Here is a 22,772-nt window from a genome sequence, read left to right as displayed (position 1 = left end):
TGTTTTCAAGCATCTTTTATTTCTCCAGCTACACGAAACATCGGCATCTTCTCTGACCGTCCCGGTATCTGAAATGGCCACAGAATCTGTTTTCTCCTGGCTCAGTGGCTCCTTCCCCTGTGAGCAGGTTTTAAACTGGAGACACTGCCTGTCCTTGGCACTTGGTCCACAGGGAATCGCGAGGCCTGGTGGAGCCGCACCACTCTGGCACAGATGCTCAGCCAAGGGTGGCCTCGCCCGCCCACTCCCAGCGCTGGTGTCACACTGAGTGTTGCTGGCATCTAGTGGACAGACGCTGCTACACCTCCTCCAGGGCACGGGCAGGCCCCAAGACCACCCCGCCCCCGGCGATGCCCCTGTGTGGCTCACACTCGCTGCTCTGGAAAGGCTGTTTTGCTTCTGCCAGCCACCTGGGCTCGCCAGCTTGCGGGCACTCACAGCTCTCCCCTTGGGGTCTCCAGGGCGGCACAGGCTGCCTCAGTGCAGGCTGCAAATAAGGAGGGCATGTCTTCCGTCCTTTGTGGACGGCCAGCGTCATCACTAGGGGCCTCTCTGCAAGTCACGTCCTGCGTGGAAAGCCAGCATCATCACTAAAGGCCTCTCTGCAAGTCACAGGTTTCTCCCACTCACCCTGCAACTGAAGGGACCGCCTGCAGTTGGTGGTACCCCTGGGGTGAACACCGAGCTCTCAGCAGGGACGCAGAGCTCCTCAGGGCAAAGGCTGCCACCTCTGCTGTTCCAGCCCCCGCAGGCTCAGGCAGGGCTGGGCAGGAGCAGATCAGGTGAAGCGGGGGAGGGAGCTCCCCAGAACCCAGAGCTGGGATGGCCCCCGGCCTGGTGGAGTCACGCGGGTGGAGGAAGGATTCGGAGCTGGGGAGGGCTGTTTTCAGTTCTGGAATTAAGCAGACTCCTATTGAGGGGCTCAGGGCCTGAGCTGGTGTGGGGGCTCTGGTCAAGGGCTGGCAGAGGGGGACGACCAGGGGAAACCAGGAGAGGGGCAGCCTCTGGGTGGTCCTGGTGGGCCCTGGTCCAGTCACCGCATGGCTCAGATGCTGGAGACCTGGTGCCGCCCTTTGGGTCCAGCTCCCCTTCTGCCTCACATCCCAGGGAACCTGCCCAGGTCAACGTCAAGTAGCCTGCATGCCGGACCTGAGACAACCACCTTCCTCCACTGGCTGCCGGTGTGGGGAGGGCTCCAGCTGGCACAGGCAGAGCTGGGCCCCGTGGGCGCAGCACCCCGGACCCTGCTCTCTGGGCAGGCTGCCACCCCCAGGCAAGTGAGGCTGTGCACAATCAGCCCTCAGATCCTGGCTCTGTAAGTGCCCGACCACATGGCCTGCCTGCCAAGCCTGGATGCCCTCAGCTCCAGGGGAGGGCCCTGGGGGCGCTCGGAGCCCCTGCCAGGGTGGCTACAGGCCAGCTGAGCAGGTGGTCTCCCTGAGAGCGGGCCGGGCGTGGGGGCACAGGCAACAAACGACCCCGGCCGGACCCGCTGCCAGGCTGTTCCTGAGTCCTTCAGGCCCACATTCCTCGGACCCAGACCCAGGCCCGTCATTCCCTGGGAAGCACGCATCTGGTGGGGGTGCTGCTAAGGCTGCTGGGTCTCCAGGACTTCCTGGGGCACGCCAGAGGGTACCACCACCCTGAAGACAGGGCACTGCCCACGGAGGGCACCCTATGCCACGCTGGTGCCCATGGCCCTGGCCTGGCTACTCTGCAGGCCCAAGAAGGGGTACTGTTTGCTCAGTGGAGTCCGGGCCAGCGGGGTGACCGCCAGCCTGTTCGCCTAGCGTCTAAGGTCTGTGAGGAAGAGAAAGCAGACCAGCTCTGGCTCAGGCAGGAATCCAGTGAACCCTGAACACTGTGCCCCGGGCTCCCCTGGAACTGGACACCAGGAGAAGCCCCTGGACTCCTGGCTGAGGTCGGACCCCTAGTCCTGAGGAAGGAAATGTGTCCATGGACCCTCGGGGCCAATCACCACTGGGTCTGAGGTGTCCCACCCCAGGGCCACCTACTCCAGGCCCCATCCGAGACACCCAAATGCAGGCTCCAAGGCCAGTTAGCAGTGCAGGGTGAGCAGGACCGCGGACTGGAGAGGCGGAGGGTACACAGGCCAGCAGAACACGGGAGTAGGCCCACAGCTGCTGAGGGCGGCGTCCCCTCCCTGACAGCGGCTCCAGGCTGGGCGCCGGCAAGACGGCGTCTCCCACTCAGCCAGCCCCGAAGACCAGACCAGAAGGGAGGAGGGAGGCGATGTCCAGGCAGGTGTCCAGGCACCTCTGCCTCAGAGGGGGGCCAAGGGAGTGCCCCCCTGCCCAGAGCTGAGAGACTGGCCAGGCGGCAAGGTCCCATGTCTGTGCCCGGGGCTGGCTACATGAAGGTGGAGTCCAGGGGCCCGGCGTCCTGCTGGCTGAGGGCTCGGGCCTCAAACAACTGCTTGATGAGGGCAGACTTCTCCTGCTCCAGCTGTGTGATCCGCTCACTCTTGTCGGTCACCTCCTGGGGAGGTGGGAGGGCGGTCAGGGCCTGGCCAGGGCCCCCCAGCCCCTGCTGGCACCCCGGACCGCATCCCGCCTCCAACCCCTGCCCGCACCCCGCCCCCAGCCCCCGCCCACCTGGGTCAGGAGCCGGTTCTGCTCCTTCAGCATGAGGATGGTCTGCTGCTGCCAGTTGGGGGCCGAGGGTGACACAGGGCCAGGGGGCCCCAAGGAGGACGAGGGCAGAGCCTACAGGGGGGCACAGTCAGGCAGGCCTGGCACAGCCTCTAGGATGAGGGTGAGGGTAGCACGAGCTGGTCTGGGAGGCACTCACCCTGGCAGCACAGGCCGCAGCCAGAAGCTCCCCCAGGCACCGGGCCACCTCCTGCACCTTGGGCAGCAGCTGCCCCAGCAGGCGGGGGCTGCCCTCAGCCCCGAGGTCCTGGAGGAGAGCACGGAGGGGCGGTCAGGGAGCAGGGCCAGCCCAGGGGTGCAGGGGGGCCCTATGGGCAGGGAGCCCAGGAGTGTCACAGGTGGAGAGTATCATGGCAGGGAAGGGTGACCCAGCACTCTGGGTAGAGGGGCACCCACTGTCCTCTGCCCACCTGGGCAGGGGATCACTGTGGGGGGAGGGTCGCTGTGCCCGGGGGTGGGGGTGAAGACGGGCCCAGGGAGCAGCGTCACTCACCGAGCTGGCCCTGCTCTGGCCCAGGCGGTGTTGGCGCTCCTGCAGGCGCTGCAGCTGCTGCTGGTACCACTCCCGGCCCCGTGCCATCATCTCCAGACCCTGCAGCAGCACTTCCTGCTCCTGCTGCAGCTCCCTTATCTGCTTCAGCTGCCGCACACGGGCACACGCTGCGTCACCCACGGGCACGTGCCATGCTGCACACAGGCACGCAGCAGGACAGGATGGCCTGCACCTGCCTGTGCCTGGAACTCATACTGGCCCACACGCACACACCCGAGTACAACCCCCTGCTCAACACACCTCCTCGCACACCTGCACTCACACACCCCGGTACCAACAGGAGCCCTTGTGCGCCTCCGCACTGGGAACACAGCCCCGCTCCTCCTCCCGGGACTGGGGGCAGTCTTGGCCTTCCTTAGCCTCTCCACACAGGGTTCCCAAGGGAATCTTCCCCCCTTTATGGCATGTGGTCATTCTCAGCGGGTGGGCCGGCCTGACGTGCCAGGGAAGCAGGTAGGGGCCAGTGCAGTGCCGGGGAGGGGCTGACCAAAGGACTTCTTGACCTGACCGTGGGCCAGCTCCCAAGTGGGTTCAAACCAGGACAGGAACTGAGGTTTAGAACCGCCGATGTTCCTGCCACAGGGTCCCCTCCCAGGCAGAGGAATGGTCCAGGAAACCACATGTGTGGGGGCCAAGTCCAAACCCAGGCAAGATGGTAGCGCCCCCGGGCCCCTACTCACCAGGGTGCAGTCCACGCCGTTGGTGATGGTGTGCCTCCGCCGTTCCCCTCGGGCAGGGGGCCCCCAGTGGGCGGCCCCCGTGCCGAGTTCCTGGGCCCTGCAGGTCACTGCTCCTGTAGCAGAGAAGTGAGAGCCTGGCTCACTTCCCGTGAGGCAAGCTTGACTCCCCCAAACCCCCAAAGATCCATCCCAGACCCACCCCCCAACCAATTCCGGCTGCACAAAGCCAGGTGCCCAGGCCTGCATGCCTCTGGGATCCTCAGCAATCCAGAGCCTCCCTGGGCCACACCCTGCTGGGGCCTGGCTGGAGCCTGGTCCTCTCTCACCCCTCACAAGCTGCCCTCACACCTGCCTTGCAGACAGCCGTGCGGCCACTGAGGCACAGGTCTGCACTCGCACCGCCTGTGCAAGCTCCTGGAGGGCAGGGGGCTCCATCTCATTCAGCTCTGCACACCCAGGGCCCATACCTCAAGGGCTCAAAGGCTGCTGGACTCGGAGCCAGCGAGGTGACCTCTGGCCTCCACTCCTCTCTCCTTGTCCGCCTGGCCCTTTAAGGGTGACTGGGGCTTCCCAGGTGGTGCTGGTGGTAAAGAACTCGCCAGCCAATGCAGGAGACACAAAAAGACTCGGTTCAATTCCTGGGTCGGGAAGATCCCCTGGAGGAGGCCATGGCAACCCATTCCAGTATTCTTGCCTGGAGAACTCCAGGGACAGAGGAGCCCTGCGGGCTACAGTCCATGGGGCTGCAAAGAGTCAGACATGCCTGAACCGACTTAGCACACACGGAGTTCAAGCAGGAGGAATGTAGGGCTTAGGTAGCAGAGTCCAGCGTTCTCCCAGGAAGGAGACTGCAGCACGATCCCTGCATACCTGCACCAGTGGAGCCCCAGCAGTAACTCCTACACATACATGGCCACCCGCAGAGTTGGCGTGGGGCCAGAAAGCCAGGTGCTTCCCTGGGCGGGCCTCCTGGAGGGCCACCAGCTTCCCTGGAGGACAGGGAAGGCAAGCAGGGCTGCCCATGAGGGGGGAGTGGGTGCAGGTGAAGAGGGCGCCCTCCCTGGGCTCCCAAGCCCTATGCCCTGCCTGGCATGGCAGTGGGCAGGTGATGCAAGAAGCAGGCACAGGTATGTCTGACAGGGACACTTCCAGAGGGCTGGGACCAGGTGGCCATGTGGGCCACCGGCTAGCTGTGGTAGACCAGCTCCAACCAGCCAGCCTGGCAGACCGGCTCCAGGCAGGCTGAGTTCACGTTCCAACCTGCCGAGCTGCGCTCCAGGCAGAGAAGGCACAGCAGAGGGGTGCGGGGGCACCCTGGAACACCTGGGCTGGTCTGCACCAGAGGTTTGCAGGGTGGCCCAGGGCCCCCAGATGACAGCAGGCTGGAGGCCCAGCAGGCAGAGGCATCCCTGACCCCACCCCACCCCATCCGAGTGGGATCTAGCAGCCTGTACCTACGGGGCTCAGGCCAGCCTGGGGTGCATGCTGAACCCCAACAGGAAACAGGAAGGAGGGCCTGGACGGCGGGGAGGGCTTGGGGGGCTGTGAACGTGGGGCACCTTTCTCTTCCTGGGGTGCTAAGGGTTCTCAGACCTCCAGGTTTTGCACCCAAACAGTATGTAATGAGCCCCGTCTGGGCCTCCGCTGGTAAAAGGTGACAGTGGACGCCGGAACTGGACCTCAGAGGACCGCAGTGACGGACCTGGTGCGATGACGGGCCTGAGGCTGCAAACCCCAGTCCCACGGCCAATTCTCAACCGCATGCAATCACGCGGACAGCACTGGGCCCGCACTAGGGCCGCACGCCCAGAAGCCCGCTTCCCCTTCACACCCGGGGGGGACGTGGAGGCCGGGCAGCGAGGAGCCTGGATGCAGGAGCCCCCAGCTGAGGGTCTGATGAGCTTGACAAGGAGGCGGGGGCCACCGCAGCTTCAGCTGGCAGTCATGGAGTTGGGGAATATGTCTGAGCCTGGGCAGGGGGTCCAGCAAGGCTGGCAGAGCGGTGGGCAGCATAGAAACGGCCACAGCTGCCCAGCGGAGGGCCTGCACCTGCACAGGCTGAATGGCCCGAGGGGGCTCCGCCCCCTCCCCGGATAATGCCAGTCTTGTTCCCAGGGCAGGCTCTCTGGGGGATAAACAGGAGACCATTCAGTCATGCCCTGTCCCTGCCAACTGGACCGGAAGCTGGGCCATCCCCAGGGGCTGTGGTTGATCCCGCCCAGGTGTCAGAGGCGCCAAGGCTCCAGGCCTGGAAGATTCGGCTGGAGACCCTCCACTCTCTGCCCTTTCTGGGGCCAGGTTCTCCTGCACCACGCCTGGCAGCTCCACCCTGCCCTCAAGGGGGCGGTCCGCCCAGGTCTCTCCGCCGAGCTGCTAGACCGAGAAGGACCCAAGGAGGCAGCAAAGGCCCTTCACAGTCTGGGGACCCTCCCTTGGCACCAGTGAGAATTGCCTCTGCCTGAGTCAGCAGATGAACCCAAGGGCCCGGGTGTCCCCAGGTGTGGGCAAGTACTGAGGTGGAGAGCCCTCAGACCAAAACGGCTCCCCGCTCGGGTTTAGCTCGGAGTGGGCTCCTGATGGGGTCTGCGGGGGCTCCAAGCAGCTCCTTGGCAGGGTCCCCGAACACCCGAAGCGCGGAGGAACTTCTTTTCCCTGCAGGCAGCGGGGTGACGCCAGCGGGGAGCTCCGGGCGGGCCCAGGGGCCGCCCCGAACTCACCCGTGTCCTTGCTCGGGCTCCGCTCCAGCGCCGCGCCCCGGGGCCGCTCGGGCTCCGCCGGACCGGCCGCCGCCTCCGCCGGGCCGCACGGCTTCTCCAGGTTCCGACTCGCGACGCCGGGGGCAGCCGGCGCGGGGCGCGCGCCCAGGGGCAGGGGCTTCCTCTCCAGGACGGTCCGCGGCTCGTCGGCCGGCGCGAACACCAGGCGCGGGGGCGGCGGCTGGCCCCCGGGCCGCGCCGAGCAGCCTTCCCGGGCCGGGTCGCGTGCGGGGCCCCGCGTGCCGCCGTCGGCGCTCGGCAGCGCGGTGCGCAGGCCGGCCACGAAGCGCTCGAAGGTTAAGTAGCCGCTGGCTGGGGCCACCTGGCGCAGGCCCTCGAGCACGCCGCGGGGCAGCTCGCGCGCGTCGGCGCCCCGCCAGCGGGACTCGATCTCCCGCAAGTGCACGAGGCCGCGCCGCCGGTCGTCCAGGATGTCGAAGAGCGTGCGCAAGCTCTGCAGGAAGGCGCGCGGCAGCCCCTCCGTGCCGGGCGCGGGAGGCGGCCCGCCGCCCGGCTCGGCCATGGCGGCTCCGGCCATGGGCGCCCGTCCGCAGCACTCGGCCTCAAGCCGCCCCGGTTCGGTCCCTGCGCAGTCCGACAGCGGGCCCGGCGGCGCGCGACCCACCCCGACAATAGCGGCGACTTTTTGAATGGGCCTCCCCGTGGCGTCAACGCTCATTAGCATTCGCGGCGGCCATTGGCCGAGGCTAGCTCGTCTCCTCTCTGATTGGCTGAGAGGCCGGCAGCCCCGGTTTGATTTTCGGGTGCAGAGGCCGGTGGCTCGCGCGCTCCCGCCGTGCCCAGAGGGCCTGGGGGCGAGCGGAGGCGCCCGGCGGGTAGGGGGCGGGGTCCCCCAAGTCCGCCTCCCTCTCGAGCTTGCGGATGGGGGCGGGACCCCCGAGCGCCCCCGTAGATTCCCCCTGCCCAACTACTCCGGCTGCTCCCTCCGCGGTCCTGACCTCGCTGGCTCTGGCCGCCCGGCCCACCTTCCGGAGGGCGGGGCCCGGGGCCGGCGGTAACCTGTTCCCAGGTCGCCTCCCGGGATAAGGAGGAGAGCAGCCCTCCAGGGACCCCCCTTCCCCCTCGAGCTGCCCCGCGCGCTCTTCGCTGAGTGTCCCTCGGCGCAGCCCTGGGGCTTCTTTCTCTTGCGCCAGGCGGGCCCCAAGGGGATTGTGGGCTCCAGCCAGCTGGGCGCTTCCGCTCACAGAAATCTCTCTGTCCCCACCGCTGCTCGCTCCTCCGCCGGTCCCTCGGGAAAGCCTGGCCTTTCCTGCCGGCCGCAGGACAAAGCCACTTTTCCTGTGTCCCCAGATTGCCGTGTGCTCACAAGGTCCTTCTGCTCCGGCCCCTTCCTCTGGCTGGACACCTCCTCCAGCTGCAACCAGGGCACTCATGGCCTCCTGAAGCCAGCTAGGCAGGCCTGTGCACCCCCTCCCACCCCTGCCCACTGCCCCTGCTTCATTCCCTGGTCACTCTGTCTGGTCAGTCTGGGAGGGGCTCATCTCAGGCCCACTGATGGGACCTTCCCCAAATCAGGGAAGGACCCGAGATACTGTCTGCTTGGGATCCTGCCTTCCCCATAGCCTGCCCTGAGGTCTTGCCCTGATCCCTTTCCTCCACTGATGGTCTTCTCCATGTAACTGATACCCCACTTTGCCACTGAGCAGAGCAGATGAGTTATCTGCTGCTTTAGAAGAAGACTGTTCACCTTGGGGGGTAAAAGAACAAAGAGTTGACGACCAGCTCCAGACAGGCTCTTGATGTGGCGATGGGCTCCACACTCTGGCTGGCCTGCCTACCTGTGCCTCTGTGTCCTTGGGCCACAGGCACTGGTTTGAGTCTCAAGCTGTTGTAAGGGCAGCTGCCCTGGCCAGGGAGTGTCCTGGGTCCACTTCTCTCCTGGGGTTATCCCTCAAAGTGAGGACTCTTTTATGGTGAGGAACTTGGGGGGTACCTAGAAAGCTGTGAGCCTAGAGTCACCCCATGGAGACTGGTCTGTCCCTGCCTTCCCCTTTAGTGGCAGGACCAGCCAACGTCCCCAGAGGCATTCAGGTCTTTTGTCCTGCAGTTCATCTCCCCTTCTTTCTCTGCTTCCAGCAACCATCCCCTACCCCAGTCCCCTATGCTTAGGGTACTGGTGTTCCTTCACCTCTGAGTCTTTGCACTTGGGGGCTCTCCTACCAGGAACACCCTTCCTCTGTGCTCCTGGCTGAGCCCTGTGCTCTTCTGGTCCACAGTGGTGCTCAGTGGAAACCTTCCTGGAGGTTACAGCGGAAAGAGCATCTTTGGGTGGGACGCTGAACCACGGCGAGGTCTGTGGGAGGGGGCGGCCTGGGGGCAGCTCTGTGGGGTTAGGGTGGGTGTGGAGGCCGGCGTCTGGCAGCAAGCAAAGCTGCTGCCTCTCAGACGTCATGCCCAGCGGGACCCAGGCTAGGCCACGGCCCTTGTGAGCCTGAGCCCACTATGCCAAGGAAGCAAAGGCCCCTCAGGGCTTCTAGAGCCATGGGGAAGGTGGGCCCTGCCGGCCCCTGGTCCATGGGTGTTCCGATGGCCCCTCACTAGGCACTGGAGAAAGTTATGGAGAAGCTGGAGTCAGTGCCAGCTCTGGTCGTGGGACTAAGGCGTGGTCCCCATGTCTTTCTGATCCTGAACTCTGATCGCTTCCTCCTTCCGCTTTCCAACCTGCCCAACACCTTCCCACCTGTAACTGTCAGGTTGGCTGTCACCCTGGTGGGGGATGGGGGAGGCTTCCCAGAGGCCCAGGCCAGGCAGATCCTCTGCGGCCTTTAAACTTTTGAGGTACCCACCCTAGTTGTAATTTTCTCTGCGGCAGCCAGGAGCTCTTTGGAGCAGCCAGGGGCACTGGCCACGCTGTCCTCTGCCGCCCCTGGCAGGTGGCCCAAGAAGCTGTCACCCACCTGTGCCTCCTAGGTATCCCCGTTTGTCAGTGCCCCCTCTGCCCAGGTGGGCCGGCCCCCCTACTCTTGGCCCTTCAGGTGCCTCCGGCTACATGGTCTCAATTGTCCAAATCCTTCTGACCTCAACTGAGTCCCAACCTCCCACGCACACTGTCCACTTGGAGTGCCTGTCACAGACCTCCCTTCAGGGCCACAGACTGATAGAGCGGACCAGCCCCTCATGCAGCGTGCGCGCCCACACAGCCGTCAGGCCCAGTCCCTGTGCTGGACCTGGGGCCCAACACGATCGTTCCGTTAACACGCGTTGGCTGAGTGTCCACTGCGTGCTGGTCATGGGTCACGTGATGGCCCACAGCAGTGAACCAGACAACATCCAGCTCTCAGGGGGTTCAGTTCCCACGGGGAAGCCAGGCAGGGGAGGGTGCAGAAAGGCAAGGAGGGACAGAAAAGGATAGAAGGGTCTCCCCAAGTGTGACTTGTGAGCAGAGATCTGGCAAAGTGGAGCAGGAAGTCCTCCAACTTTCTGAAAACAAGCCATTCAGGTGCAAAGGCCCTGAGGCAGGCACACGTCTTTCAGGTCCCGAGCAAGCGCAGGGGACCCCCGAGAGCCTGTTAAGCTCTGCCTCCCAACCCAGGAAGGGCACTTGGAAGGGGTGGGGCTCGCGCCTTAACAGGCGTTCGCGGGACAGGCTGGAGGAGGTTTTTCTTTTCTTTCTTTCTTTCTTTGTCTCCCTCCCACCGGGTCTTAGTTGCGGCACGCAGGATCTTTCGTTGTGGCATGTGGGATGGTACAAGAGGCAGTGACCAAAACCATCCCCAAAGAAAAAGAAATGCAAGAAGGCAGAGTGGTTGTTTGAGGAGGCTTTACAAATAGCTGAGGAAAGAAGAGAAGTGAAAGGCAAGGGAGAAAGGGAAAAATATACCCAACTGAATGCAGAGTTCCAGAGAATAGCAAGGAGAGATAAGAAGGCCTTCTTAAATGAACAATGCAAAGAAATAGAGGAAAACAACAAATTGGGAAAGACTAAAGATCTCTTCAATAAAACTGGAGATGGCAGGAAAACATTTCATACAAGGATGGCCACAGTAAAGGAAAAAATAGTAAGTACCTAAGAGAAGCAGGAAAGATTAAGAAGTGGCAAGAATACACTGAAGAACTGTAAGCTGGAAAACCATGATGGCATGCTCACTTCCCTAGAGCCAGACACCCTGGAGTGTGAAGTCAAATGAGACTTCAGAAGCATTACCATGAATAAAGCTAGTGGAGGTGATGGAATTCCAGCTGAGATATTTGAAGTCCTAAAAGATGATGCTGTTAGCGTGCTGCACTCAATATGTCAGCAAATTTGGAAAATCAGCAGTGGCCACAGGACTGGAAAAGGTAAGTGTTTATTCCAGTCTCAAAGAAGGGCAATGCCAAAGAATGTTCAAACTACCACACAATTGCACTCATCTCACATGCTAGCCAGGTAAAATCCTTCAAACTAGATGTCAGCAGTATGTGAACCGAAAACTTCCAGATGTATAAGCTGGATTTCGAAGAGGCAAAGGAACCAGAGATCAAATTACCAGCATTCATTTGATCATGGAGAAAGCAAGGAAATTCCAGAAAAACATCTACTTGTGTTTCATTGACTGTGCTAAAGCCTTTGTGTGGATCACAACAAATTGTGGAACATTCTTAAAGAGATGGGCATAGCAGAACACCTTACTTGTATCCTCAGAAACCTGTATGCAGGTCAAGAAGCAACAGTTAGGGCTTCCTTGATGGCTCAGTGGTAAAGAATCAGGCTGCCGATACAGGAGACTCTGGTTCCATCCCTGCTCTATGAAGATCCCGCATGCTGCAGGGCCACTAAACTCGTGTACCACGACTGAGCCTGAGCCCCAGAGCCTGGAAGCTGCAACTGTTGAAGCCCAAGCGCCCTAAAGCCCGTGCTCTGCAAGAAAAGCCACCACAACGAGAAGCTCATGCGTGGCAACTGGAAAGTGGACCCCGCTCTCTGAACCTAGAGAAAAGCCTGTGCAGCAATAAAGACCCAGCACACCCAAAAGTAAATAAATAAAATTATTTAAAATAAAAGAAAAGGAAGAAGAAGCAACAGTTAGAACCGGACATGGAACAACTGACTGATTCAAAATTGGGAAAGGAATACAGCAAGGCTATATATATATCGTCACCCTGCTTATTTAACTTAAATGCAGAGTACATCATGGGAAGTGCTGCACTGGATGAATCACAAACTGGAATCAAGGTTGCCAGGAGAAATCAACAACCTCAGATATGTGGATGATACCATGCTAATGGCAGAAAGTGAAGAGAAACTAAAGAGCCTCTTGATGAAGGTGAAAGAGGAGAGTGAAAAAGCTGGCATGAAACTCAACATTAAAAAGCAGCAACAACAACCAAGGCCATGGCATCCAGTCCCATCACTTCATGGCAAATAGAAGGGGAAGAGTGTAAGCAGTGACAGATTGTCTTTTCTTGGACTCCAAAATCATTGGGGATGGTGACTGCAGCCATGAAATTAAAAGACGTTTGCTCCTTGGAAGGAAAGCTATGACAAACCTAGACAGCATATTAAAAAGCAGAGACATCACTTTGCTGACAAAGGTCCATACACTCAAAGCGATAATAGTTATGTATGGATGCGAGAGTTGGACCATAAAGAAGGTTGAGAGCAGAAAAAAATGATGCTTTCGAACTGTGGTGTTGGAGAAGACTGTTGAGAGTCCCTTCGACTGCAAGGAGATCAAACCAGTCCATCCTAAAGGAAATCAACCCTGAATATTCATGGAAAGGACTGACGCTGAAGCTGAATCTCCAATACTTTGGCCAACTCATTGGAAAAGACCCTGATGCTAGGAAAGATGGAAGGCAGGAGGAGAATATGGTGGCAGAGGATGAGATGGTTGGATAGTATCATGGACTCAATGGATGTGAATTCGAGCAAACTCCAGGAGACAGTGGCGGACAGAGGAGCCTAGCATGCTGCAGTCCGTGGGGTCACTGACAGACACGACTGATGACTGAACAATAACAACAATCTGGGATCTTTAATTGGAGCCTGTGGGATCTTAGTTCCCTGCCCAGGGATTGAACTCAACCTCCCTGCATCAGGAGATAAGAGTCTTAGTCTCTGGGCCACCAGGGAAGTCCCAGAGATCTTTTCATTTCGGGTCCTAAAGCACCATTTTAACTGGTTTTAACCACGGGTACGTATGACTTTTAGACTTAATGAAACTAGTTTCTAAAAGAAAATTTTGTCCTCTAGTGCCTGGAGCTACTCTTTCATATTTTCCACCAAGGAGGCTGTAAACAGCAAGAGGTTTAAAACCTGATGGTTCAAGTAAAAAGCCAGGGCCAGGGGCAGCCCCTGCGTGCTTCCGGTCACACGGCAATGGGAAGGAGGAGGAATGAGAAGGAGGGGGCCCACAGGCAGGAAGGTTGGCCTTCTGGGGGGCCCTGCTGGAGATCTGGCTCAGTCCGCCCCCGCCCAGCCCTCAGTCTGCTGGCCCTGAGCCCTGAGCCCCCGGACTGTGGTCCCTGGCGCCAGGGGTCCTGTTGGATGCAAACATGGCCACTGGCAGGGACTGACCCTGGCCTCCCCAGGGGACTGTGGGCTAGGAGGTGAACTAAAAGTGAAGCCCGCCCTCCAGCGCCAGCGCGGGCAGGGGCGGGGCTGAATAGTGGAGGGGCGGGGCGGGGGCGGAAGAGAGGCGGAGTGGGCAGGGGTCTGCGACCCAGCCGGGCCGGGGCGGGGCGGGGTCAAGGCGGGGCGCCCCGGGCCTGCCCGGCTGGAGTCCGGGCCGCCCGCCGGGTCCCGTGACACCGGCCGGAGAGCGCGGCTCACAAGCGCCAGCGCGGCCGGCGGCGGCAACATGGCCTCGGAGGCGGACCTGCGCGCCCGGCTGCAGCGCGCCAGCCAGGAGCACCTCCTGCGCTTCTGCGCCGAGCTGGCGCCGGAGCCCCGCGCCGCGCTGCTGGCCCAACTCGAGGCCCTGGAGCCCGAGGCGCTGCGCCAGCACTGCCAGCGCGCGGCTGCTGCCTGCGCGCGCCCCCCGGGCCCGCCGCCCGACCTGGCTGCGCGCCTGCAGCCCCTGCCTCTTGAGCGCGTGGGCAGCGCGAGCGAGGGTGACCCCCAGACCCGGCGGCTCTGGGAGGAGGAAGGTAGGCGGCCGGGGTCCCGGCGGCGGGCGCCGCGGGCGGCCGGAAGGGGCCACGCCCACGGAGCGGGCCGAGCGGGGCGCGCGGGGAAGCGGAGCTTGGAGCTCAGTTTGCCTTCTTCGTGAAATCGCCTGCCTTCTCACACGTACCGGCTCGGGTTGGTTCTGGGGCCGAATTCCCTGGGGGCGTGCTTTGTGCTGGGCGCCCCTGGATGGCCAGCTGCCACTTACTGACAGTTGGGGACCCCTGGACACCTGCACAGGCTCCGTTTCACAGCAGTGTTGGCGAGTTGTGCTCCTTGCCTCTTGGCCCGTAGCTGAGGCTGTTGCTCTTGGAGTGGAGTCTCCCCCGGGTCCCCGCCGGCGGCTCCGAACGGGCCCGCGGGGTGTTTCCTCTGAAGGACCCAGGAGGGCGTGGTCAGAACCTCGGCAGGGTCGGTGAGGCCCCGGCCCAGGTCAGAGTGTCATTTGGAAAGTTATGCGCTGTGGCTCGCAGCCCCAGGCTCAAGTTTGGTTTGCGCTAAAATGAAGGGGTGGTTGTGTGGTGGGTTTCGGGAACCCCCTCATGGTGCCCCCTGCCTCCAGGTTTCCATCAGATCGCCCTGAACAAGGTGGCCGTGCTGCTGCTGGCTGGCGGGCAGGGCACCCGCCTGGGCGTGACCTACCCCAAGGGCATGTATCAAGTGGGGCTGCCCAGCCAGAAGACCCTGTACCAACTGCAGGCAGAACGGATTCGGCGGGTGGAGCAGTTGGCCGGCGAGCGCTACGGGACCCGCTGCACTGTGCCCTGGTGTGCGCACCTGCATTCCCTTGGCCCCGGAGTGATTCCCCTCCCCTACCTTGTGTAGCCCCAGTCCTGCTCCGCACCAGGACTTGAACCCCAGCACAGTCCCAGTCAGAGCCCAGCCCCCACCCAGAGGGAGGCCTGCCAGTCCCATCTGCCAGGGGGACTAGGCCCTCTGCAAGGCTGGCTCAGCCTTGCCTCCCTTGCAGGTACATCATGACCAGTGAGTTCACGCTGGAGCCCACAGCCAAGTTCTTCAAGGAGCATGACTTTTTCCACTTGGATCCCAACAACGTGATCATGTTTGAACAGCGCATGCTGCCTGCTGTGTCCTTCGATGGCAAGGCCATCCTGGAGAGGAAAGACAAGGTCGCCATGGCACCAGGTACGCCTGTCTCTGAGGCAGGAAGGGTCTGAATGTGGAGGAGGGCCGAGAATGTGGAGCTAGGTCGGGGTCAAGAGGCCTGGGACAGAGGCCAGAATATGCTGCCCAGAGGCTGCGTAGTCCTGAGCAAGGGGCCTCCCTTCTCTGGGCCTTGATTCCCATCTGTCACGTGGAACAGCCACAGGGCTACTTGGATGGCGATAGAGCGCGCCCTTAGGCGCAAGGTCCAGCCCCGAGGGGCCTCCCCTGTCTCTAGCACACCATCAACTAGAGGCCGGCCAGAGCCTTTGCAAGGCCCTTTCTCCTCCGTCGGCAGATGGCAATGGGGGCCTGTACAGCGCGCTGGAGGACCACCAGATCCTAGAGGACATGGAGCGGCGAGGAGTGGAGTTCGTGCACGTGTACTGTGTGGACAACATCCTGGTGCGGCTGGCCGACCCGCTCTTCATAGGCTTCTGCGTGCTGCGGGGCGCCGACTGTGGAGCCAAGGTGAGCCGGCGCGCGCCTCGCCCCGCCCGGACCCCGCCTCCTCCTCCAGCTCCGCCCTCATCCCGCCCCGACCCCGCCTCCTCCTCCAGCTCCGCCCTCCAAGCCCCGCCCTCCTCCTGCCCCTGGCCCCGCCTCCTCCTCTCAGCCCCGCCCTCCCCGCCCCGCGTCCCCGCCTGCCCGGTCCGGCCCCAGTCAGTTTATCTGCCCAGCCAGCCATCTATCCATCCTGTCGAGGCTGCAGGTGGTGGAGAAGGCGTACCCTGAGGAGCCAGTGGGCGTGGTGTGCCAGGTGGACGGCGTCCCCCAGGTGGTGGAGTACAGCGAGATCAGCCCCGAGGTGGCGCAGCTGCGCGCGCCAGGTGGGGGCCTGCTGTACAACGCAGGCAACATCTGCAACCACTTCTTCACCCGAGACTTCCTCCGGACGGTCACCAGGTGTGCGTGGCAGGCGGCTTCCCGGCCAGCCTGGCTGCAGGGCCTGAGGGCAGACCTGACCTTCTGTGGGTTGCAGTGCAGAATGGCTGTTGAGTTTAAACAAGCTGGAGGCACCAGAGAGCTCGGCAGCTGGTGCGGCCGAGTGGGCCTGGCCCTCCTGTAGAGAGGCTGTGCCGGCGGGTACCACCCACCCCGGGGCTTGCCGCTGCCACTGTGCTTGGTCAGGGGTGAGGCCGATGGTGGCCAGCTCTCTGGCCAGCAGAGACAGGGCTCAGCTGGGCTCTCACTGCCCTGTGTCCATTGTGTCCGTCTGTCCAGTTGCCTCACCTGGCCAGGCGTGCGGGAGGCAGGCTGGGGCCCCGAGGTGTCCCATCTGAACTGCGTCTTACCTCCTGTTGGCCTCGCATCCCCAGGGAGCTCGAGCCCCTGCTGCAGCCACACGTGGCTGTGAAGAAGGTCCCCTGTGTGGATGAGCACGGGAACCCAGTAAAGCCGCTGCAGCCGAACGGGATCAAGATGGAGAAGTTCGTGTTTGACGTGCTCCCGTTTGCCAAGTCAGTGCAGAAGCTGTCTTTGTTCCTGCCCCCACCCCCATCTGGTGGTAGTTCTGAGGCCCAACAGGCAGGGAAGTGGAGGCCATGCCCCTTTGCAGGGGGGCTGGGGGGCTGCAGGAGGGTTTTGGTGCAAGAAGCCCAGAGGAAGCAGTCCCTGGGGTGGGAGCAGAGGGCGCGTCTAGAGCGGTCGGAGCCCTTGGGGTTGTGGACTTGCGGGGACACCTGTGCTTCCTCTTGAGTCCCCCTCTGCCCTGGCCCGGGGCCCTGAAGCTGTTTCCAGGGGAAGTAGCTGGAGCTGCCAGGGTAGGTGGCCCCCACCTGGGGTCCCAGGTTCTGGGGGTCAGGCTGGTGGGAAGGGGAGGGAAGAGAGGACCAAAGATAGCTCCGGAGTCTTGGAACAAAGACTCACGCGTGCTCGGGGGCCCAGAGAACAGACGCCCACGTAGTCTGTGTCGCTCCGGCCTGGCTTTCAGCTGCCGGGGCCCAGGGCGTCTGGGCCAGCACGTCGGGTCTGCAGCTGTCTCCCCTGCTCCCCCAGGAACTTCATGGCCTTCCAAGTGCTGCGGGAGGAGGAGTTCTCCCCACTCAAGAACGCTGACTCAGCCGACAGGGACAACCCCTCCACGTCCCGGCGGGCCCTGCTTGCCCAGCACTGCCGGTGGGCCCTGCGGGCAGGCGCCCGCTTCCTGGACGTGCACGGGGCCCAGCTCCCCGAGCAGCTCAGGTGAGTGTGGGCAGCGGGGTGTGGCCCGAAGGACAGTGATGTCAGGGTGTCACAGCCCAAGCCGCACTGCAGGGCCCTGCTGTCATGGCTGCTGAGCTGGGGTGGGGGCTTCTGCCCTGGCACCACACTGAATGCAGGTGGCCGTGTGCCCGGTCCTCGAGGTTGCTCAGGGCCCCGGGGACGTGAGGGCCGCATCTTCCCAGGCGGGGCACCCAGAAAGCAGCAGGCAGGTCACTTTCTAGGGTGGGGAAAGAATAGGAACTTAGGTTCCACCCCACTGCCCACAGCCACCTCCTGAATCTGGCTATCCAGGCTGTGAGATGCCTGCAGAGGGCAAGGAGCATTTTCCAGACCAAGTCAGGGCCTGTCGTTCTGGGGTGGTGTCCGGGGCTGCGTGTTCAGAGGAAGAGATTGCCTGGAGGAGGGCTGCGGGTGTGGGGGATGGTCTGCTGGGTGGGCAGGGGCTGGCCGGCTTCCTGGTGGGTGGGGCCAGGGAGGGCGCTGGGACAGGACCCTGAACTGATCCTGAAGAGTGCACCCCCCAGCCTGCCTGGCAGCGCAGAGCCTCCAGCCATCTGTGAGATCTCCCCGTTGGTGTCATACGCTGGAGAGGTGAGAGCCGACCGGCGGCGGGGGCTCTGCTGGGGTTGGGGTGGCGGGGTTGGACGGGGCAGGCTGAGCTGGACGCTTGGCTGGGAAGTCACAGCTCTGCCACGGTCAACTGGCAGGGTCAGCGGTCCCTCAGTGGCAGAGGACTGTCCAAGACCTGGGGTGCAGTGAGCTGTCAGAAGCCTGGAGGGGCTGGGGAAGGCAAAGCAGGTCCATCTGAGCCTGGGGTTTGGGCTAGTGGGAGCCTCTCAGTGGGAGGACAGCCCGCTGTGCCTCCCGTGGGCAGTTCTGGCCAGCCCTATGGGAGGGCTGCACAGGCCCGGGAGCTCGAGGTGGCATCCAGCCCTCGCTCCTAGCAACCTCTCTGGCCCTGCCTCTCACTGGCTCCGGGCTGACCTGGGGCCTCACCCAGTGGACCAGGAGGTGGGATCCGGTCATCACGACCTGCTTGTCTCCAGGGACTGGAGAAGTACCTGCGAGGCCGCGAGTTCCGGCCCCCACTCATCCTGGACGAGGCCATGGCCAGGGAGCTGCGGCCCTGACCCCTGCCAACCCTGGGGCCCAAGACTCAGGACGCAGCCCCACCTGGGCTTCAGGCAGGAGAGCTGCTCTGCGATTCTGGCTGCAGACCGGAGACCACAGAACGGAGCAGGCTTCCTCCACAGGGGTGGGAGGCCTCCCGCCACCAGGGCCCTGGGAGCCGGGTGACCCCGGGCCTGCAGGGTCCCTGGGGGCGCTCTGGCTTCACTCCTGCAGTGGCGTCCAGGCTGGAGGCAGAGGGACTCGGAGGACTGGGGTGGGGCCCAGGCCGGTGCGGCAGGTGCTGACAGGCGCACGGGCCTGTCTGAGCTGAAAGGGCTCCTGTGCGCCTGCAGACCCACCTGGCGGGAGCAGGAGCAGCCATGCTGCGCTTTTCTGCAGCGACGGCAGAGCCTGCAGGGCTCTGTGTTGGGAGGGACAGCTGAGCCTGGGGGTCACAGCCAGGCGCCCCTTCCCTGCCCGGCTGCGGCCCACAGCAGGTCCGGAGCTGGCTCTCCGGGAAGCTTGGCCTGCATGCCTGGCACAGTTGTCTCGAGTTCCATCCAAAGCTTCAGCCCCCAGAAAACAGTGGGACCCGTGGAGGGCGCCGCCCTCCCGCCCCCGCCCCAAGCCTACAGGGAGCTTCTGACAACACGGTGCCCGCACTCCTTACCGCCCCACCCAGGGAGGGGTGGGCACAGACCCTCACTGCACACCCTCAGCCTGGTCAAGGTGGGGAGAAGCCGGCTGCCTCTGGTCTCTCTCCACGGGCTTGGCTGCTTGGGGCCGCTTCCCGCCTGGAGAACAGCACAGGGCGCCTGCCCCTCCTCCTGTGAACAGCCTCCTAAGTGCCGCCCTCCCCGCTCCTCCAGCCCACGTGCGGCCGTCTCCCCCAGGAAGGGTGCTGTCCCAGGGGCTTCAGTGGCAGTGAGCCTCCCACCTCGGGTGTGCCGGCAGGGTCAGGGCCAGGCCCAGGGCTGTGCCTCCACCCAGGCTCTAACCTGTGCCTTACTTGCCTTCTCCCAGCTGCTCCACAGGCCAGCAGAGGGCCTGGGGCAGACGAGGGTCACCAAGGAGGAGGCCGAGGTTGAGGGTCCCGCCCGGCCCAGGGGCTCCTCACTGCCACGACGGGGCAGCCTCTTTCGCAAGTCGAGTTCGTTGGGTAAACTATTAAAACAGCTTGCTTTCACAAAGCCTTTTTATTTTCAAATAATTACACCTTCACGTGAGGTTTCGCTCAGCGCAGAGAGGTCCCGGGTACACCTCGCCGTCTCCTGCAATGTCTGTCCTTCTGCGATGCGAGGACGCCGTGACCAGGAGACCCTGGTCGTGCTGAGTCCTCTCTCCCGGGTGAGGCTCCCTGTGGGTTGGGGGTCCCATGGCTACAAGCATCTCCCTCCTGCTTCCTTAGGAGCCACGTGCCCCATCATCTCTCACCCAGACAGCTGCTAGTTGAAGCAACTGAGTTTTGAAAGATGGACAAACTCAGTTTTCCCAGGATGCAGGGATTTCCAGTCAACACCAGGTGCTGGGATCCAGCCCGGCCTGGCGAGCGCGCTGTCTGACCAGCGAGTGGCGGAGCGGCACTGGGTGTCCCGGGTCTGCGTCCGTCCAGGGGCTGCAGCCTGCTGGCCCTGCGGAAACGAGAGCCCGCAGGCTGAGCTGGTATCAGGAGACTGACTTTATAGTGTGTGGGCAAGTGGACCTGAGTTTGGTTTCATGACAGATTCTTTGAGGTAGCCTTTAGGTCTGTGTTCATTAATTGGCTGAAAGGAGATCCTTCCCTTTTAGTTCAAAGGATTGGGATCAAACAGGAAACTGTGTCTACTCCAGATTTAGCTAAATGGAGAAGGCAGTGGCACCCCACTCCAGTACTATTGCCTGGAAAATCCCATGGACGGAGCCTGGTGGGCTGCAGTCCATGAGGTCACTAAGAGTCGGACACGGTTGAACGACTTCACTTTCACTTTTCACTTTCATGCATTGGAGAAGGAAATGGCAGCCCACTCCAGTGTTCTTGCCTGGAGAATCCCAGGGACGGGGAAGCCTGGTGGGCTGCCGTCTATGGGGTCATAGAGAGTCAGACACGACTGAAGCGACTTAGCAGCAGCAGCCTTCAACCAAGAAAGTTAAAGTGAAAGTTAAGTCGCTCAGTCCTGTCCGACTCTTTGCAGGAGACCTGGGTTAGAGGCAGACGATTTAACCTCTGAGCCACCAGGGAAGTCCTTCAACCAAGAGCGGCCTCTCAAATCCTTAACCTTCAACTCCAGTGAATAATGGTCCCTACACAAACCCTTTTAGTTTCTGCTAGCGTTGCAAAAAGCCGGGACACTGGAAAGAGATTGTGGCAAGCTTAAGTACTTCAACTGCCTTCAGGCTCTAATCAGCCTTTCCAGCGCCCTCCTAGCCCCCAGTGACGAGGCTCTTTCCAAACCCTGTTCATCATCAGCTCAGAGAAACAAGTTTCCAGTCTGGGAATGAATGTCTTACCACACTCAGCTCAACTGCAGTAAAGTAGCCCCTGTCTTGGAAAACTAAAGTGGTCCAAATGGTGGTGGTCCCTGATGAACCTCAACGTGTCTCTGAACCTGTTTCTTTTTGCTTAAGCCCCCCGAGATACCCACCACTCGCTCTCCTCAATTCTTCCACCTCCATTGATTAGGCCAAGACATCGTAGAAAATACCACGCTGGAATTTCTTTCTCCCGAAAGGGGAAAGAATTCTAGGAATTCACAGTAACAAAACAGCCAACAAAGTGGATTGACTGTTCACCGCCTTTGCTTTGCTTTGCCTCACAGTCCTGGAGCTGTTTCTGGAGACACTGACCTATTTGTTGCTATTGAATCAGCTACCACCCTCCTTATGGGCAACATCTCCAGCTGATAGTAACAAAACCCACAGCTCTTCCCGTCAAGACTCAAACTTAAGTCACTCGAATCCTCTCCCCAGAACGAACCAATAGCCTTAAGTAGAGAAGCCCCTCCAGGTTTAAAGCCTGTGACAGGGTTCCAGGGCTCAGGGCCTCCCCACCCCGTGCACACTGCTAAACGGAACCTGTGAGAAAGCCCAGTGGCTGAGGATGGAGGTCTGTCCAGGGCCTGCAGGCCATTATCAACGCTGCTGCCCCTCAGCACCCTCTGGCTCTTAATCCCCACCCTCTACAAGCACTCCTGCTGAAAGCAGCAATTTTCACTGTAGTTACGTCGTGTGTTCCTTAGCACAGGTGCACCTTCAGGAACACTGTGGGTCTCGTTCAGGACCATTGCAAAACAAGGAACCTCACAGCAAAGCAAGTCACGCCGACCTTTTGGTCCCAGTGCACAAAGAAGTTCTTTATACTCTTCTGTAGTTTACTAAACATGCAAAAGCATTGTGTCTAAAAAAACGGATGTACTTCATTAAAAAATACTTATTGCAAAAAACTGCTCACCATTAACAAGTTATTTTAAAAGTAACATCAAAAATCACTGGCCACAGATCACCATAACACATATAATGACAAAAATGTCGGAAAAGTTGCAAGAATTACCAAATGTGACAGAGACAGGAAGTGAGCAAATGCTGTTGGAGAAATGGTGCCCATAAACTTGCTCAATGCAGGGTTGCCACAAACCTTCAATTTAAAAGACATAGTATGCACAAAGTGTGATAAGGGAAAGTATGCTAACACGAGGTGTGCCTGCATTCCAGCTAAGGCTAGCCAAGACCTCTCAGATTCCACTTGGGAAGGACAACAACGCACCTGGACATGAATGCCCCGAGGTTTCACTGAAATTCCTTCCTTTCACAAGACTTAAAAGCTGATTTGGACGATATAAGGTTTCCTGCAGGCTCCACGCCATTACAGCATTGGGACGACTTACTATTCTGCTCTCCTCAAACCTCTTCACAGGAAGCCATCAGCAATCTGTTAAAACTGTTCTGTTTTACAGGGACATAAAGTCTCCGTGAAAAAACTGCATTTGATCAAACAGCATCGATACTTAGGCCGCCGTATCTTGGAAAACACCAACAAAAGTAATATTCCTCTCCTTGGTCTCGAAATGGCTATTATTTGCTACAGGTGCACCTTCTTAACTGCAAACCCTTTGCCATGCCCGAATAAACTCAGTTTGCTGACCAAACAGCTGGCTACTTTTACGGTTGACAGGTCCGATGGATGAAAACCCCCGGGCTTCTAACTCCGTAGCGGGCCCCGCGTCATTCCGCCCACCCAGCCGGGCCGGGCACCAACTAGGTCAAATCCAACCGGTGTGGGGGTGGGGCAGGGTCCAGCCCTGGGGTCCGCAGCTCAGGGGCTCCCGGCTGACGTGGTGGAGCAGGGGACACCTGCCCGCGGTCAGCACTGCCGTGAGAAGCCCTGGCTGATCCTCGATGCCCACAGGCCCCGGGGGAGCCGCGCGAGGGCGCAGGACGGCTCAGCGGCCCGGAATCCCTCAGGAAGCCTGTCCCAGCGCGGGGCAGCCACGGCGGTGAGCTGCGCGCAGGCGCGGCCGTGTGGGCGTGACGTCACCGCGCACGAGCAGA

At 61.3% G+C, this 22,772-nt stretch overlaps 2 protein-coding genes and 1 long non-coding RNA gene across 3 annotated transcripts; 1 reads left to right on the top strand and 2 right to left on the bottom strand.

Annotated features, from left to right (window-relative positions):
• SAPCD2 (suppressor APC domain containing 2) lies at nt 1–7,425 on the bottom strand. The gene is made up of 6 exons (XM_070378636.1): nt 6,623–7,425; nt 3,906–4,018; nt 3,166–3,312; nt 2,812–2,919; nt 2,616–2,726; nt 1–2,499 (listed from the first exon to the last, which is right to left on the bottom strand). The coding sequence occupies exons 1-6, from the start codon at nt 7,344–7,346 to the stop codon at nt 2,371–2,373; spliced, it is 1,332 nt and encodes a 443-aa protein (XP_070234737.1). The 5' UTR covers nt 7,347–7,425; the 3' UTR covers nt 1–2,370.
• A 5,867-nt stretch (nt 7,426–13,292) lies between these two features.
• On the top strand, nt 13,293–19,438 carry UAP1L1 (UDP-N-acetylglucosamine pyrophosphorylase 1 like 1). Its single transcript, XM_070378635.1, has 9 exons — nt 13,293–13,750; nt 14,332–14,536; nt 14,740–14,915; nt 15,232–15,404; nt 15,646–15,839; nt 16,253–16,393; nt 16,932–17,117; nt 17,663–17,729; nt 18,185–19,438. Exons 1-9 carry the CDS (start codon nt 13,462–13,464, stop codon nt 18,266–18,268), a joined length of 1,515 nt encoding a protein of 504 aa, XP_070234736.1. The 5' UTR covers nt 13,293–13,461; the 3' UTR covers nt 18,269–19,438.
• On the bottom strand, nt 19,430–22,721 carry LOC138989772 (uncharacterized). The gene is made up of 2 exons (XR_011465924.1): nt 21,988–22,721; nt 19,430–19,879 (listed from the first exon to the last, which is right to left on the bottom strand). It is a non-coding gene; the product is annotated as an uncharacterized lncRNA (long non-coding RNA).
• Nucleotides 22,722–22,772: the final 51 nt, after the last annotated feature.

Source organism: Bos mutus, chromosome 11, assembly GCF_027580195.1.
Source record: "Bos mutus isolate GX-2022 chromosome 11, NWIPB_WYAK_1.1, whole genome shotgun sequence".
Lineage (NCBI taxonomy): Eukaryota > Metazoa > Chordata > Mammalia > Artiodactyla > Bovidae > Bos > Bos mutus.
Note: the sequence above shows the minus strand (reverse complement) of the source record. Positions and strands in the feature narration are given on the sequence as shown.